The 18,658-nt window shown below is 38.2% G+C and overlaps 1 protein-coding gene across 2 annotated transcripts in view; it reads left to right on the top strand.

Annotated features, from left to right (window-relative positions):
* The window catches only part of TOX3 (TOX high mobility group box family member 3), a 72,981-nt gene extending 57,148 nt beyond the window's left edge, over positions 1–15,833 (top strand). For both annotated transcript variants that reach the window (XM_054170197.1, XM_009903745.2), the window contains exons 4-7: positions 9,529–9,798; positions 11,049–11,276; positions 12,633–12,713; positions 14,853–15,833. In XM_054170197.1, the coding sequence (XP_054026172.1) occupies positions 9,529–9,798; positions 11,049–11,276; positions 12,633–12,713; positions 14,853–15,605 (1,332 nt within the window). In that variant the 3' untranslated portion in view covers positions 15,606–15,833. The remainder of the gene's footprint in view (positions 1–9,528; positions 9,799–11,048; positions 11,277–12,632; positions 12,714–14,852) is intronic.
* Positions 15,834–18,658: the final 2,825 nt, after the last annotated feature.

Genomic DNA, 18,658 nt, shown 5'->3' with positions numbered 1-18,658 from the left:
AATACCCACAGTGCACCAGGAGAAGAAAAATCTGCAGCCCCAGAGGCTTGAGAGAGAGCAGCTGAACGATTTATCTCTATGCTATTATAGCCTTTGCCAGCATTCAACATTTCTTTTTTTTTTTTCCACTTTTTTTTTTTTTTTTTCTTATTTGGCTTAAGTACTTAATTCTGCAGGTAGCTGTAAATGGGAAAATAAAATGCTGTTCAGATTTAAAATGACAGGACAGGAGTATGTGCAGGGGACTGATAAAATATCTTGAATAGAACTGACCTTTCATGTAGCTGAAAGTTACTGGGGGATTCATCCTCATAATTACCATATAGATTATTTTTATTTCTTTCCTGCAATGAAACATTTCAGAGAGCAGTAGTGCTGATTGAATGAAAATTGAACTTGTTAACATTCTTTTCAGCTTAGCCTGTTGTACATAACAGAAGGTTAGCTTTGATGAATTTCAAAATTCTCTTTCTGATATCTAAGAAACAGACAGTAAAATAATTGTCTCTCTTCAGTCTTTTTTCTTTTATTTAAGAAAGTACAGATATTACAAACCCAGACTGATAATTTTACATCTATTGCTCCCCATATTACTTATGCTGCTAGGGAAAATGTGTTTCCTATTTGATGAAGATTTGAGCCTGTTTTTATTTTATAATTGTTGCAGAGCTGTCAGTGCATTCAGGATTCTGCACGGGTAAGGCTAATTCATAGCGGAATACACTCGTCTTTAATTACATTACTACTTAGGAGTGGCACTGTGCTTAAATCAAAGGCATGATGGTGACTGTTGCTTTTATTTCAAGAAGAGATTTTAAAAATAAACAGCTCAATGATGTGGCTTTATAGAGCTGAGTTGAAAATTTGAGCTTCTACAAGGCTGCACACAACAGAAATGCCATGAATGTTTTGGAGCAGTGGTGCCTTTTACTTAAAGGTCTAAGTATTTTTTAGTAATTTAAATGCCCAAATTGCTAATTAATTTAAAATTAATAGATGAACAGACAATTCCAAGAATGAAAGCTGAAGAAAAATTGCTTTAAAATTAGGAAAAGACAGTTATTTTGTTACTCACCTGACTGCATGCTTCTAATTTATATCTTTAATTTTCTTGTAAGAAGAAACTTATTTATAAATCTCTCTTAATGCTCAGCCTGCAATCTCCTATCTGGAGAGAATGGAGTAGGTTTTCAATTAATACAATGTTATAACAACGTTGTTTAATGTGTTGCAGATGAAGCAGTTACTTCATGGGTCATTAATGTGTTTAATGCCTGGAACGGTCTATTAAAACAAGCCCTTGTTATTGTTATGAACATGTTTATTGTCATCTTTAATACAAAACATACAACTAATTGACAGCTGTAATTGTTCATTTATAGGAACAGCAACTACTCTTACTAGAAAGAGAGATTATATTCAGAGTTTTCTTATTTCTAGTTTTGATTTGATTGCTAAGGAGGATTACCAAACTCAAGTTTTAAAGCAAGTGTTGACCTGTTTGTGTTGGTCTCTCCCAGCAGAAGTGGTGGCTGTGAGCACCACTAGTTTTAATAATTTGTGGTACTAAGAAAAATTAATCTCAAAATTAAGTAGCACCAAATTCAGCAGTGTTCTGGTGGCTCAGATCAGTGACATTTGGCCACATACTGAACTGTTCCAATGGTGGAAAAAGCTTTGTCAAGCTAGACCTTTAGGACTCAGTTGAGATTTTGCAGCTTGGGTGCTCACTGTCAGCTCAGCACAGTACACTCTGGTTTCTGCCTGCAGATCTGGACCGTTGTCTTTGCTGATGAACTTTCAAGTCTTTACAGAGTTATTATTATTTCTTTTTTTATAACTGTATAAATGTTGGGGTTTTTTATGCCTAATGTAGCTGCACATTTTTTAGTTACCTTTCAGAGCATGTGTGCACAGCTCATGGGGCCTTGGGGGGAGGAAGACAATGGACTGAAAACCCTGGAGACAACAGACAGCAGTGGCTTCTGCTCAGGAGTTACATGCTACAGCTTTTAACATGATATGAAGACAGTGCTAGGCTGATGATGTACTAAATAATAGGGTGTTAATAGTGTGTAGATTTTCATGTCCTCAGTGACATTGTAATACTGAGCTTGGATAATCTAGTCATTTTTCTGAGAGACATGCTCTTCCCTCCTTTCTCATCGATACAGACACAATGGGCCATCTGTTAATGAGCTGTTATAGTTGGAGAAGGAAAACATATTCTGGTGTTCTGTTCAAAAACAGACAACTCATAGTAGCTGCAAGGAAGGACTTGTCCATAGGACACAAAGTGGCAGCAGTTGCCAGTGACAGAATAGCAGGTACTGATGCTGCTAAAAAAAATAATTAAAAAATTATGCAACTAGCTTACTGCCTGTTAGGAAGCATGAGGGGCTTCTGCATCAAAGAGGAGAAACACAGTCAGATGGGCAGAACATCCTGGGGAAAAAAATTATGCTGATTAGTCTATATTAATAATGTCTAGCTCAGATCCGTCAGCTCCAGAAAATATTGTGAGGGGCCATATGAGTATGTGGGAAATGATACACCCCACTGGGAAAGCTGTCAGGATTTGGAGTGGAAGCTGGATCTCTGATATTCCTGAGAACAGAGCTCAGAAGGAACGTGAATATGTTCGACCAAGGACACCAGCTGTACGTTAAGCCTGGGCCACGGCTTTAAACTATTGTCTCCTGAGTTTAAACTCTGAAAATCAGGTGCTGCTTCCTTAAGCCAGCCAAATGAGGCAGATGCTGTACCTAGTCTGGATATGTTGTACCTGGCCAAAGGCTTTGTTGTGTTCAGCCGCTCTCGTTCTTGGGTTATCTGAAAACTTCTTTTGAAATTCCTGTTATTCTCTGCTGTTGCCATCTGTGTTTATCCTTGGACTGCTTATCCAGTACTCGGCTTCCAGTTCAAGTTCTCAAGCTGTAAAGAAATTCTAAGTCTCTGTAGTATTTTAAATCATTCTATGTTGTCAGGTAGCTACAAAAAAAAAATACTGACTGGTAATATAAAAGGTGATGAGACCTACTTTTCTAATTGGCTTTAAAAAACAACAAAGAAAGAAAACCCAAACACCATCCAAACCCCAATAAAAGTCCCTACCCTTAGAACATAGCTACCAACACGTGTAGCACTTTTTAGACACATGCCATGTAACCCCCAAGTCTCTTCCCCCCCAGTTCCTTGCATGATTTTTGTTACCTTTGATAATATTTGTTAGTTGTCATGCTTCTTTCCACTCTCTCCTCATGTCGCTTACTGCATAATAAGGACCTTTGAAGTCTATCTTTGATTTGGTACTGAAGCACCTGAAGTTGCAGAAGTAGTAACAAAACTGCTTACAGCATGTATCTGACATTATGGGACTTAATTTCAACTATCCGAGGTTTGTTTGCAATGTGCATTTGCTGTTTGCATACAGCAAACCTAAGCTTGTACTGCTAATTTGGAGAGAAGCTCCTCATGCCAACAGACTCGTTAGATCGGAGTCCAGATCTGTGATCTGAGTCACACATGTATTATGATCACGCTGTTGTGTAGCTTGTCCAACAAAATAAGTGCTTTAAAGTATGGTAGATGTTTGGGGAGAAAAGAGTGGAAAATCTGTTTTTAAATGCTTCTACAAAATGGTGTAAAAAAATGAAATTGTAAAAAAAGTTGTGAAATAGGTGAAACTAAATCGTCAGTCTGCAAGAGCAGGAGCCTTTCCAGCACAGAAGGATTCAATAGCAATGGAGGCAAGCCAGAAGCATTGCTCCTTCAGCCCATTTTGGGGACTGCATGTGGAAGCTATAGGATCAGAGGAAAGTAAATGTATAAGAAAAACCTTCCCGAACAGCAAACCTGCCGTGCTGGGGTGGTGAGATGTCCTGGGTGTGAATTATAAGCGTTTCAGAGAAAAGTATTTGTTTGGTAGTTGTGTGATTTTGGCCTAGCTGTGAGCTTTTAGTATTTCTTCACCATGTAATGCATCATTTGGACAGAGGTAGCTAAGCATGCTGTGAATGAGCTGGTACCAGTAAAGGCCACAGACTGGTGTGCAGAGGTGCCTGGTCATGGAACCCAGAACAGTTTTGGTCTGCAAAGTACCCAGACTGGTTGGGAACATCTCTTAGCACCTTCTTGTTTGGCATCACATATATGAGGTAGTGCTGTACTGCCTGGTGTTGGTGTGCTGCTACTGCCTAATCCCTAAATGTGATTCCATGGAAGAAGTGGTTTTAACTTGTGGTTTGGTGGCTCATGGCACTCCCACTACCCTCTACTGCTGTCTGTTCTGAAGGAAGGTCTGCGCTGCACAGGAGAGTATGAAAAACACAAGCCATGAGGGAGGGATCACTGCAAATGTGTTTGCAAAGAAACCCTGCAGAAAAATCAAGGGACAGTAAAACCAAAAGATTACAATGAAACATGTGAAACCAACTTGAAGCTGTGTAAGAAAATTTCGTCTTACGGCAGGAAATTAATTTCTGGGACATCTGAGATTGCCAGAACAAAAGGAGATAGTTGCTTCATTTTGAGGAATGGATCAGTGAGCGCTTACATTTGCTGGTTCTGGTTTGGTTTTCATTTCTCTTCATGTCCATTCTCTAGTTTATGTGCTCTGTGTGAACAGAAAAGAGTAATTTGTGATGTAGTGGAACTGTGAGAGCACACAAACCAAGAAGTTCCATGTTCTTCAGGCAGCAGAATGTGCGTAAGCCTTGTGACACCAAATGGTCTTTTAGATCCAGCTGCAGACACAATTTGTTTCTGAGCCGACATTTACTGTTTGTTGCAGCCTTTATTTAGGAATTAAATTAGGTAAGGTTTCATTTTCTACAGAGACAGGGAAGAAAACATGGGAGTTTTCTCACAGCCAGAGAAAAGAAGCTGCTGCTTGTAGTGGATCTTCTGATAACTGCAGTTTGACAGATCTATTACTGCTGGCAGTATCTGAGGAGGGGAGAGGAAGGACACTTCTTCAGTGGTGGCAGTACCAAGTTCAGCTGTTTTGAATTCTATTAAGTAAGGATTTAATCTCTGACTGAGAAAAGCATCCTGCTAGTTTGATTTGTTTTGATTGGCAGTGAATTCCAATCTTCTAAAAAAAAATTAGATTAATGGGTTCTTTTATCTATACTTTACTTGTGGAGAAAAGAATATTGAGGATTTCTTTTAGAGATATGCTGACTTACTCAAAAGTAAAGGGAGCAATTTACAGGCAGGGACAAGTGAGGATTTCACTCTTTGCACTGCAATGTATTTGCTTCAACTTAAATTCATCCTTTAAAATATTACATCAGCTTATGTTACATTGACAGTGACGAATTCCTGAGGAATGGAATATATGATGCTTTAAGTCAACTTCTGAAACCAGGGCACAGTGAGCATAACCATAAATGTTGGGTTTTTACATAGTTATTTTTGTTGGTGAATTTCTCACTTTCCTTGTAACACACTCATACAGTGTAGGGTCAGATCCCAGCCCTACATATTCCTGTAGGCACTTCCAAGGGCTCAGTCCTGACATGATTAGAAAGAGTTTCACTGGAGATGTTGCCTATTTAAATGATTGAATGCTGTAGACATCGATTTTAATCAAGACTTCAATATTACTCATGTAATGTTCTCAAAAGTATTTTCCTAGTTCTTTTTTAATACCTTGTTGTCTGTTTCTCAGAGATTAATTCAGGGTAGAAATGCAGGATAATACTGCGTATATATGTAAAGGATTCTCATGATGCAGGGTTAAGTGGAAATTAGGGTACCCCTCGATATAATGCCTGGATGTATTTGTCTATCCAAATAAATATTAGCTTGTTTGAACCTATTGGATGCTTAATGAGTTAACAACAGAAGAATAAATTATTTTATACTACTGTGTTTTCCCTTTCTCAGTGGTCTCAATGGTATGTTTTGGTTTTGATGGCTCAGTACAGTGTGTGTTGAAAAACACCTTTGATAATACTGTATAAATTAAGGCATGGGAGTTCACACATTCCTTTCTTAAAGTCTCATTACTCTGTTGTTTACTTTCCCGTGGCTGGTGAGGAATTGATATTTTATCAGTTTTTGAGAACTTATACTTTTACAAGTCCATGTGAAATGAGCTATATATGTGGCACATGCCAGGAGATGTGTCCTTTGGCCATATGACTAAACGTGACTTCTTTGGCGTGACTGTCTAAATAGATGAGAATAGTTGTGAGTGGGATAGCTTCATGGACAGATACCCTTGTGGTTCCTTTGATGAGACCTTCTTATGTTTCAAATGCTGAAAAGTCTTTATAATGTGTGTTTTTGGAGGCGTGCAAGAGAGTGGTGACAGGAAGCCAATGTGCATAGATACAGGCAGTCACCTCAAAGTTGTTCTAAGAAGGGGAAACATTTTTGGATTGTATTTTGTCTTTCTTTTCAATTTGACACATTCATTAAAGAGACCAGAGAGGTGGTTGGCATTCCCCTCAGTAAACGTGTCTATACCTTAGGCTTTCTGTAACACTCACGTAGGAAAACAGAGAGATCTGAGACAGTCGTTTCAGTCTGCAGAGGAATCACACTGATTGTTTCCTTTGTGGTTTTCCATTTTACACATTTATGTCCTTGTTTGATTGTCATGCTGAATCAATCAGTGTCTGAATTTTGCCTGGCTTGTGACAAAAATCACCAAATTTTGCCCAGCTTCAATCCAGGACTGTAAAGCAGATTAGGCTCTAGCAAAACTTGATTCTGCCTGCTTGAGAAATTAATGAATTTTGGTCAGAACTGATCTGTCATTTTTGTACGGTGTTTGAAAAATCCTGAATGCTCCTAATACTTGTGTATCACCCTTGCTTTTGGTTAAGCTTATGTAAAAGATCTTACCATACTCTCTAAAATTGTCAGTGGATTCTTTTGAATACATGAGCGTCTCAGTTTTTGTGTAGTAATGTGATTAGAATGACATGTCAATGTTTTAATCTGCCTGTGTTTTTCTTTAAGATGATTTTCATTGTCAGTACTGATAAAAGATTGGAAATTGGAAAGGAAAAAAAAACCCTTTCATATATTATGTCTTATCTGTTTGGTGCTAGATAGCCAGCTATAGAATATTGTTGTTTCTTCTGCTAGCTTTTACTGAAGATTTTTAAGGTTTTAAAAATTAAAATCTTACCAAAATAGGAAGAAACATGGAAAAGTAAAAAAAAAAGGAATTAAATAAGAGGATGTGAAAAATCTGTGCAAGCATCAAATAGTGTCAGAACAAGGGACAGTTAAGAATTCACGGGCTTGTGTATAAAATTAGATTCTGGGTCAGTGCAAGTCAAGAGAATTTAGTCTCAGTAAAATCATAGATGCAACTGAAATGACAAGACTTGGAGTAAATGGTTTGTAACTCATTTCATCACATTTTGTTGCCTTAGAGTAAAGACCAGGAAGGCCTGCACTGTGTGACAATAAAGAGGGAACAAAAGCTAGCCTTTTAGGTGTGGAGCCACCTCTGAGAAAGTTCTGCCTGCAAGATAATGGAGAAAGTTAATTTCTGTAAGAGGAGGTCATTCTGATGTTCTCCACCTTCACTTTATCAGCAGAATTTTTCTTCATACAATAATGTCTGTAAACTAAAATGAATGGAGTAATATGCAGAAGGTGATCTGCTTTTTACAAAAGACTTTGAATGACTTCCAGATGCCACTGCCAATGCTTGTCACAATCAAAATGACCCTGTAGTTAACAGGAAAACATTTTCACAGAAAGGTCCCTGAATCAAACGGGTATTTCAGCCAATAAATCTGATGTTTTGATCTTTCTGTATCAAGTACTCCACTTTTGGCAGATGAATTCATCTCTAAGGAGATGCACTCCTTTGCTGATAATATTAAAGAAAAAGAAGTAGGTTAAGCGGTGTGATGCAGCATGAATGACAAGCCAAGCTGGCAATGGCTTGGAAAGCATGGGGAAAATGAGGATGAGACCTAGTGCGCAAGATCTGGAAACATGAGCTGGTGGGTTTAACTTCATCTGTACTGGATCCAGATACAAAACTACATGCACTTTAATCCTAAGAAGGATTTCTTTTTTTCTGTATAGGCTTCAGCAGAAAGACAGATTCAGAATTAATGTGATTTATTGCTATAGGGATGCAGTGTGCTGCAGTACTTGTATGTAAGATGGATGAGGCAGGGAGTGCATCTTCTCTAACAGTTTCTTGTATGGTTGCTCTTGACCCATCCAAGAAAAGGCTTTCAGGTGCACAGAAACACTGCCTTTTTTTTTGAAGGAAGAGTCATTAACAATAAGAGTAAACTCATCTGGGCTAAATTACCTACATGCTGACACAGATATTTGGAAACTGGTTTGGGCTTATCTGAATTTAGGAAAGCACTGGGACGGTCAAACTCCACTCTGGAAGTGCAGTGGACCGTATGCTGGGCTCTGAGCATTGCTGGTTTGTTTCATGTCACTTCATTAAGGATCATTGCACCTGCTACTGATTGCAGTGTAGTTTATCAATAATAAGAGTTTTCAAAATCTTAATTTGTTTCTTATGTTTCTGTCCATACAACAGCTATACACAAATGATGTTGCTGAATCAATTTGTGAGCTGTTTTGTTCAGTTACTGTTTTAAAAATCTTCTTTTCTGTTTAAATGTTCCTTCATTGTGTATTGATCTGTGTGTGGTTGAAAATAAGAAAACTGAGTTGTTCATAGGCAGATTCCAATTGACTTTACCTTCAGGGTCTTGCTTCTTTTTATTTACAAATGTGGTAAGTGTTGTGCAGATGTAGAAGAAGACATTGTTTGCCCTGAAGAAACAGGAGAAACAAAGCCTTGCAACCACTTGAGTTTCTGAGACATGAAGTGCAAGAAAAATAGTCAGTGATTGGTACATTGCTTGCTGCTTCCACATGTGTTTGATTGTTGGATTAGAGATAAAAAGGTGTAGTTTTGTGAACAAGGATTTTTAGAAGTGATGAGGATTACTCAAACGGTTCTCCAGTGTGCTACAGTGTCTGCACTTGAGACCTGGCAGGGCAGTGTTCTTTGTTTAAAACAACTTTAAAATCCCACTTAGACAGGATTGTTTTATACCTACTACTGCTACTAGTAAAAGCTAAGAATAACTGAATGTCAGTAAAGGAAGAGGCTTTTCTCTCTGTATAAATTCCCCTGCCCCAGTTTTGTTTACTTTCTGTGTTTGACAGCTGCTTATGTCTTCTCAGTTGCAGTGTTTTCCCTGTCTCGTCACTCAGCCTGTTTCCCAGTTGTTTATGTGGGGGTTGCACACTGCATCAAGACAAACAATGTTTAGAAAGGGGAAATGTAATTTGAATTCCACCACAAAGCCTCACCCACAAATGTGGGGGAGTTGGAATCTGGGAGGCAATGTGGTAACCATTGCTGCATTTAATTTATTAAAAAGCAATTAATGAATTGAAAAGAAACAACTTGCAATGTGACAGTGTCAATTCTGCAAGCCCATGAAAATCACATTACCTGATGGTGCTATGTGGTAATGGCTAGTGACTAAATCATGTTTCAATCTCTTTCAGGATCAGAGTCACACACAAGTTTCCCAGTATCGCCAGGATCACTCTCTGATTATGAGATCTATTGTCCATATGACTGATGCTGCTCATTCAGGAATAATGCCTCCTTCTCAGCTAACCACCATTAACCAGTCTCAGCTAAGTGCGCAGCTGGGGCTAAATTTAGGAGGCACTAATTTGCCACACACTTCTCCCTCCCCTCCTGCAAGTAAATCAGCCACTCCTTCCCCATCCAGCTCTATAAATGAAGAAGATGCAGATGAATCAAACAGAGTAAGTCATTCCATGCACTCTAGTGTGTAGCTTTATGTTTGTTTGCTGCATTTCGATGGCTGTGGCAGTAGCAACTCAGTTGCCATGTGGTCATATACAATACAGATCAAATGTTATTCAGTAGCTGTTTAGCTTCTTAAGGTGTTTCCCCAGTACCCCCACAACACTCAATGTAAGAATATACATACTTGGTTTATTATGTTCATAATTTGTTTCAATTTTTATAGAACTGGTGACTGTCTTAACTCATCAGATTTGGACAGTTTTGTCATTTTGATATTCTCTGGAGTCATATAAAATGTAGATGCATTTAAGTAGGAATCTAAGCTTTCTTCTAAATGAAAGTTTTGTTCACTTACATTTACTTGTAAATAAGTCTGTAATAAAAGGAAAATATCAACCAAGGACAGAGGTTAGTAGAGCAGCATATTGAAAGGGCCTAATGTAGACTGTTCCATGAAAAGTTTTCTCATTGAGGTAATGGAAATTGTGCCTATGGAAAGATCAGCATCCAGGATCCCTGAAATATCTAAGTAAAATGACTTGTTGCCATAATCTGTGCCTAGCTTGGTAGAAGAGAGTACAGGGCATAAGGCACACACAGGCACCAGAGTTACCTGTAATCCTCTGTGTGCTGCCCTGGGAATCCCCATCCCAGAGGTAACAGGGACATGGTGCAGTGCACCTGACCCTGTGTGAGCAGCCATGCAGGCAGGTGGTGGGCACAGAGGGTGCCCGCTGCAGGTGTATAGAAACTGCAGAGCTGCTACCGCTTTGTGCCAGAACAGTGGGCTTTGTAATCCCTGACCCATGTCTAAGTTGCAGTCCAAGTCTGGGAATCAGGAAATGCCTCCAAGCTCATCTTTGGAGTTTCTACTGCTGAAATTACATCTTAATGGAAAAACATAGATTGCCTATTCAAAGTATACTGTAGATTAAATGTCAACTTTTTAAATACAAATTAGCCTTGTGGGGTGTACTTTTTCAGGTCAAGCTTGTAAGATTTGACACTCTGAGCTATGCTTATAATGAATAGTAAGTATTCATGCATTTAAGTGCCAGTAGATCTGATGAGATTAAGATGAGACTAAGTACTATTTGGTGGGAGAAAGCCTTGCAAACAAATCCCCAAAATGTTGCATACATAGTAGCTTTAACTGTATATTATTAACTACTGTCAATATTTTTTCAGATGTAATCCGACTTATTTCATACATACATTGACTGTCCTTGTTATGACTGTTTCTTAGGCTTCTGGAGAAAAAAGAGCTGCCCCAGATTCTGGCAAGAAGCCCAAGACTCCAAAGAAGAAGAAAAAGAAAGATCCCAATGAGCCACAAAAGCCGGTGTCAGCATATGCCCTTTTCTTCAGGGATACACAAGCTGCAATTAAAGGGCAGAACCCGAACGCTACATTTGGAGACGTTTCAAAAATAGTGGCATCGATGTGGGACAGTTTAGGAGAAGAACAAAAACAGGTAAAAAAGAATCAGTGCAGGGTTGTCTCTCAAGGAAAAAAGAATACTAATCCTTGTTAAAAAAATCCTCCTAGATCTGCGCTGACAGGCCTAGGTTGCTTGCCGATGTGGACCCTTTATTCTGTAGAGCTATACTTGTTTTCAAACTTGCTGAAGACCTGGCATCTAAAAAGCAATTTGTTCTAAGAGCCAGTAGGTAGTAGTAATAAATGGCTGTATTTGTCTTTAAATTTTAAAGGGCAGTTTGAAAAAACACTCAGGTGATATTGTCCTAGAGTCCTGTTAAGACCATCTTTTGATGATTCCTATTTCAAAGCTCTTGTTTCCTATTAATCAGAAGTTAGGAGAGAAAAGGGGAAGCTACAGCACATTTACCATTTTTCTTTGATCTGCCTTATGAATTTGTTACGAAGTGTGTTGATTTCCAACCTTTGAAGCCAATCCTCTGTGCCTTATTACAATGTCATGTATGAAATGTTATCTCCAACTCAAACTTGGTACAGAATGTTTTGTTCTTCCTTGAGGGTTCCTCTTCTTTGAATACATGAGTAACTCCTACACATTGATTGAAGGGGGGAAAAATAATCTTTTGAGGCTGTTTGCCTGTTCATGCTCCATGCAGCTCCCAGTAGCAGTTAATGGAAGCTGTGATGGAAGAGAGGGACACCTTCAGGCAAGATATGAATTGGTATTTTGTATGAATTACATTTGGAAACTTTTAGCCTGATCTCACAGATAGTGAACATGATTTAAAGGTGAACTTCAGTGATAACTAGAAATACAGATTAATTTTGGTTGTTTTTTTTAAATGCTGAACTATTCTTGTTTAACTCAGTGGGACTCTCTCATGCTGGCTTTAGGGAAAGTGAATTGTCCGAGCTCTGTGAAACACTTTTTTGAGTGTTTATTTACAAATAAGATAATAGCATAGGGGTGGTTTTTGCTATTTTATGCTACTGGAGGTACGTTTTAACATCTGAAACACTAAATGTTCTAATATCTCTGTTGCTTAGGGTAATTAAAATATTATTTCCTTTGGAGGTAAGGTGTGTATAGGCAGTCTTGTCAAACAGTTGGCTGCTCTAGCAGCTTTGTTTATCCACAATAAAACAACATAAATTGTGGTCTAAGACCAATAAGTAGACTTGAAAGTCTGTAAGCACTTACAAAAATACTTAGACCTATCAGGGAAGAAAAAGCACATGGTAGAGTGTTTTGAGAGGGTTGTGATGTGCGGTTTTGTTTTGGTTTTGATCGTTTGTTTGTTTGTTTTCTCCCCTTTGGAAATGATTTTGAGAGCATTCTGGCAAAAAAAAACTTGACTGAGGTTGGTGAAATTGTGGTCTCTTTAAACAGGTATATAAAAGAAAAACTGAAGCTGCCAAAAAGGAATACCTGAAGGCACTTGCTGCCTACAGAGCAAGCCTAGTTTCTAAGGTAAGCCTAGTAATGCCTTCAGTGTAATACAAGTTAGCTCTCAGCTGCGGTGTTTACATACTGGGGGTAGAGGTGTGGTATTACACCAAGTAAAAGTACAATTCTGTAATACAGCTCTAGAAGATACTCTGCTGCTGCTTGAAACCTACCTCTGCAAAAAGATAAAATGAAAAGAATAATCTCATGCCACCTTAATGATTTCCAAGCAACAGCTTTGTAAAAGTGCATCTTCCTTTATCTATGGAGGCAAAATAATGCACTTCACTGCAAAAGCAAAATTCAGTCTCAAAAAAATATACTGATCTTTTGACATTCACATTTGCAATCTGTTTGCTGAGTTTGGTTTTTCCTTAAGTGCTGCTTCTCAAAAGATGGACTCTGTAGAGATGGAGAGCAGTTACTGTGTGACAAAGCTTGAGTATTTCTTTCAGGTGAGGGGGAAAAAAATGGAAGATGGCTCTGAATTTGGAGAGCACTTACAAATGGGCTAGCTGGCAGTAAGCCACATGCAGTATTTTAGCAGATCCCTGAGTTAAAATAAAACTTGTGAAGAAAATAAAGCTCTGCTGTCTTACGTGGGAATTTACTTTTCTAAATAGCAGTGCTATACTGGTTGTAGATCTGCTACTGCATCTGAATGCCATAGATAGAAATATGCTTATGGACATCTAAAATATGGGTGAAAAGTAATCAAAGTGGTTATTTCTCTAATAATATTTCATAAAGGTCAATTAGAAAAATACCTTTGGTCACAAGGAAGCAAAAGAAGGAAATTATGATATCTAACTCCTGAGAATATTTGATTGTACAACTGCAGAGCCTAAAACTACCACAGGTGCTGTGTATTTTAATTCATGAATAAATACACAGCAGCAGAAATTACACACATGCTCACGTTAGCTTGGCAGATTTCTTCACCTTGCGCTGAGAAGCTGTTTTGTCTCTAGAACTTCAGAGCTTTTGGTGTCACAACGCTAAGTTCAATGGCAGATGGAATTGTATATACTTTTGGGGGGAATTAATTTTGTCTGTTCCCTTGTTAAAAACATCAGAAATCATATTTACTCCAAAAATCCATGACTCCTGGGCTGCTGAGTAACTTGTAGGAAGACTGCAAGTGGAAATTACGCTTCTAAGTGCAATATTCATGTAGTCTCTTCCAGTGTAGTTATCCTTGCTGTACCTTTTTCATCCAAGGTGATTGCTGAGAGTAGGGATTGAATAGGCACCTCTGAAGCACAATTTAACACATTCTAAGGTAGACATCTAAAACATATGAATTAATTGTGCTGGGAGAGATGTTTTCTCTCTGTTGTCTTTATATAGGAACTCTAGGCAACAATTCTATATGTTGTGTATAATGCAGATGTGTAAAACTATGAGAAACGAATCCTACCCTTGGTGCTTAAATGCATTTAATTTACACATACACAGTATTTTTAAATATACCTTACAAAACTATGACTTCCAAGGCAGCAGAACAGCTCATTTATTGCAGTAGGCCTCTTTGGACAGTGTGTCAAACTAGAAACCTCCAGGACACTGGAAGTAGGCAGATTTCCTTAAGCATGGCACCCTGCTGATACAACTGTACCCTTTTGGTGTGTTCTGTTGGATACCTTGGCAATGTTCTCTTAGACCTTTGTCTGTCTTGATGCCTTAGATGCAAAGAACAAGCAAATTAAAAAGGTTGTTTAAGAAGCTTAATCGTTTATACACCACTTGTGCCACAGTAACTGGACAGGGTGGTGGGTAGCTATGCTTTTGCTCAGATTTGTCTCCTGAAGAACAGAGGGTTTTGGAAAACATACAAATATAGAAAGCATTGGGCTGGTTTTAGTTCTTCCGGCCACACAATGTCCATGGCGTCTGTGACTTTCTGGTGTTTTAACAGGGGCATGGGTTAGATTTTTTTGTTGAAGGGAGAACGGGGGGTACTATATGCACAAACAGATGAAGAGGTGATGCAATGGGTTGGTGGATCTCAGTGATCTTTTTCAGACTGCTCGTTGATCTTTTCTGATAGAAACCAAAAGATGAAAACGTCTCCCTGAGTAGCTGTGACTTCTATTTCCAAGTCAACACTAACAGTGTTTTTTCTGTTAAAAAAAGTACAATTAATTTCTTTTCCAAACACAGGCTGCTGCAGAGTCTGCTGAGGCCCAGACAATTCGTTCTGTTCAGCAAACACTGGCATCCACAAATTTGTCTTCCTCCCTCATTCTGAATACTTCCCTTTCTCAACACACAACAGTATCAGCATCTCCTCAAACTCTTCAACAGTCCCTTCCCAGAGCAATTGCTCCAAAACCTTTAACCATGAGACTGCCGATGAATCAGATTGTAGCTTCTGTTACTGTTGCACCAAACATGCCATCAAACATTGCAGCTCCACTGATAAGCTCTATGGGAACAAATATGGTGGCCACGCCATCTTCGTCTCAAGTCAGTCCCTCCATGCAAAGCCAGCAGCACCAGATACAGCAACTCCAGCAGCAACAGATGCAGCAGATGCAACAGCAGCAACTACATCAGCATCAAATGCATCAGCAAATACAACAACAAATGCAACAGCAGCATTTCCAGCACCACATGCAACAACATTTGCAGCAGCAGCAGCATCTTCAGCAGCAAATTAATCAACAGCAAATTAATCAACAGCAAATGCAGCAGCAACTGCAGCAGATACAGCTTCAACAAATGCAGCAGCAGCAAATGCAGCATATGCAACACCAATCACAGCCTTCTCCTCAGCAGCATTCTCCAGTAGCCTCTCAGATAACTTCTCCCATTCCTTCCATTGGGAGCCCACAGCCAGCACCTCAGCAGCACCAGTCACAAATACAATCTCAGACACAGACTCAAGTACTATCACAGGTCAGTATTTTCTGAAAATAAAAGATGCTGCAACATGGCTTTGTGTTGATGGAGGGGGTTGGAGTAAACCATATATGGCTGAAAACTGTAAATTGTTGATGGTAGTTATGCAGGGATGCATAACAGATCAAATGATCCTCTAAAGTGTCTATTAGATAGGCAGTAAAGAACTACAATGTAGCTGTGTATCATCTTTTAGCTGACTATAAATCATTTTGTTTAAAAATATTAAAAAAAAAACAAACCAACAAGGAAAAAAACAAAACACAAAAGCTGTGCTCTTTTTCATGTGATGCCTTTTTAATTTATTTAAGCTTTACCTACAATATGTGAATCAGATGGCCTAGTAAATACCCGGACCTTATGACTGCAAAATGGCCTTTTCAGAGTTGTGATACAACCCTTCTTGCTCTAAAAAGTGAATAATGCACTTCAAGGCAGTACGAACTCATGAAGCCCTTAAAGCACAGTTGTAACTACCTGTAAAACGGTGATTGGATTTCACACAATCATGCCGGTATGACGGGAGTGGATGGCAATTTTTGTCATGACAAAAATAGAGTAAATCACAGATTTTTGCCAAAGCTCTTCATTTATTTTAGTTGTTTGTTTTTCTTTCCCCTCTCCTCTAAATGTCTTCAGAAAAACAAATGCAAGTAACTGAACTTCAATGTTTGACCCAGCCTTTCACTTCATTTCTCCAAGTGAACCTGCTATAGTTTGTAAGGAAATATATCTTGACGTTTACCCTCTTACGTTAATTCCAACTGCAGAACAAATGTGAATATTATATTCTGTGTTGAGGTGATGAGTTTCAGATTTAATACACTGTATTTTTAAAAGGGAAATGCACTTAAATAAAACTGTTATTACAGAAAGCTAAGATGAGAAATGCAAGAGTTTTTAATACGCTGTAAAACCAGTAGAATATTTAAATGAAACTCCACAACCGAATAATCAATGTAAATATTTTCTTTAAAAGTTGTAAGTTTTCATATCATGTGTTGTAAAGTTTTCATAAATGAGGCTTTAATGTAAACACTGGTAACATGAATTATTAATTGCTACATTGCTTATTGTGTTTTTATGCTGTTTTATACTTTTTTATGAGTTATGATAGCAGCAATTAAGTTGTTTGTATTTTGCTTATCTAAAATAAATGCTTTTATCTTGCTATAGAATAAACACATTTCAGTAAAACTCATGAGCCATAAGTCTTTGGTAGAAAAATAGAAATGTTTCCTTATGCAAGTGCTTTCTGGAAAAATGTATTTTTGGGTTTTCATGAAACATACTGGGTAAAGAGGTGCCAAGTGGAACTGTGAATGCCATCAGCTCTTGTATCCATTGAGATGTGCTGCTGAATTCACACACAGCTTCTCTGGGGTTTCTACAACTTCAGAGAGAGAAAGCAGGTGGTATTTACACAGCCTTCATGGTACCCTGTGTTACATTTATGTGCAGAAATAGGACAGTGAACCTGTCTCTCAGCAGTACTGCTCAGTGAAGCAAATAAGCACAAGTTGTGGCTTTCTTTGTACATTTGAGTTTTGGATGTAAACGCAGCTATTGCCATGGGCTTCCTGTCTATAAGCCCCCACCTCTGACTTGGGGTGATCCTGAGTTGCCTGTCTTTTGGTTTATGCTAGAAGCTAGGACATGATAGAGAGGAGGATGGAGAAGGCAGGTTATTTCATATGAAAGATTTGGAAATAATCACATGCAATGTGTTTTCAGGATATTAGTGCCATTAATTTATTTTTACTTTGGTCAGCGAGGAGAAATCCTTTCTTTTCTTTGCCTGCAATATCTGTGCTTCAAGTACAGTGTGACCACTATCCCCAGTTGTCTTGCATGATTAATTACAGCATCTGTCCTGTCAGAAGCTATAATGAAGAGGTCTTGATAAAAATTGCAAATTACCACTGGCAACAATCTTAAACTGCTTATGATAAAATGAAAATTAAACCCAGCAAGTGTCAAACCTGAGCCCAGTCCTAATCCTGTTTGAGGTGGTGTCCATGGCTACCGTGCTCAGACCACAACCAAAAAATAATGGAATATAGATCCCCAAAAAAGTTGCAGCCAGACTTGAGGGAAGAGGTACTATACGGTGTGAGTTTATTAATAATGAATTAGCTTTCAATATTTCATCATCCTCAGGTACTCTGTTTATTATGTACAAATATTGAACAGCAAGAGATTCTAATTATAAATTTATAGATTTCTTGGAGCAGAAAAAATCCTGTATAAATTGAAGCTTCTCATAATAGGTGTCAGTTGACAGCTACCCATGCTCCTAATAGCCTTAGTCTGGGATGGAGGATGTTTATTCCAAGTGCGAGGAAGCCTGCCTGCATTAGAAATGGCACAGCAGAGGCTGGTTGGGACAGATTCTTGTGTGTGTCGGTTTTAACCAATGTTACATAACAAAGGGAACCATTTTATAGCTGTTTTGAAACCTTTAGACAAATGTCTTCAGCAATAATTGCTAAACTGCGTGTGACAGTAATTGTGTATTAGTTCTATAATTGTCATTTTGAAGACCTATGAAGTATCGTTGGAAAAATGTCACTAGTGATAAGAGTTAATTACAACTGAAGTCTGTTTTCAACTATTTGCAGCGAGAAGCAGGTGTTATTACACTCATTAAATGGTTTCATAAATCCTGGGTTTTACCACATTTGATTAAGAGCTGCTGAACTACTGATGGTCAATTCCAGGAAAAATAGTTTTAATTACTGCAGCTGAAAAAAAAAAAAAAAAAAGAATAAAATAATTAATCATCAAGCAGGCCTCTACATTTTAAATATCAAAATGTGAATCTTGAAAAACTGGAGCATCCTGCTGCTTGCTACAAAATTATATTTTACATTACCCACAACAGCATATTGCAGAACATCTTGTGTTTCAAACTGTGCAAGTTGGTGTTCGTATTCCCTAAGTCTGAGTGAGTAACTTTGCTATCATAGGTCATAAATAAAACTGTTAATTTAAATTGCTTAATATGCATTTTATAGAGGGGAAAAAAAAAATGCAGTATCTCTATGATTTCCGTTTTGTTAGCA

This window comes from Dryobates pubescens, chromosome 19, assembly GCF_014839835.1.
Source record: "Dryobates pubescens isolate bDryPub1 chromosome 19, bDryPub1.pri, whole genome shotgun sequence".
NCBI lineage: Eukaryota > Metazoa > Chordata > Aves > Piciformes > Picidae > Dryobates > Dryobates pubescens.
The sequence above is the reverse complement of the archived record's forward strand: the minus strand, read 5'-3'. Positions and strand labels throughout refer to the sequence as shown.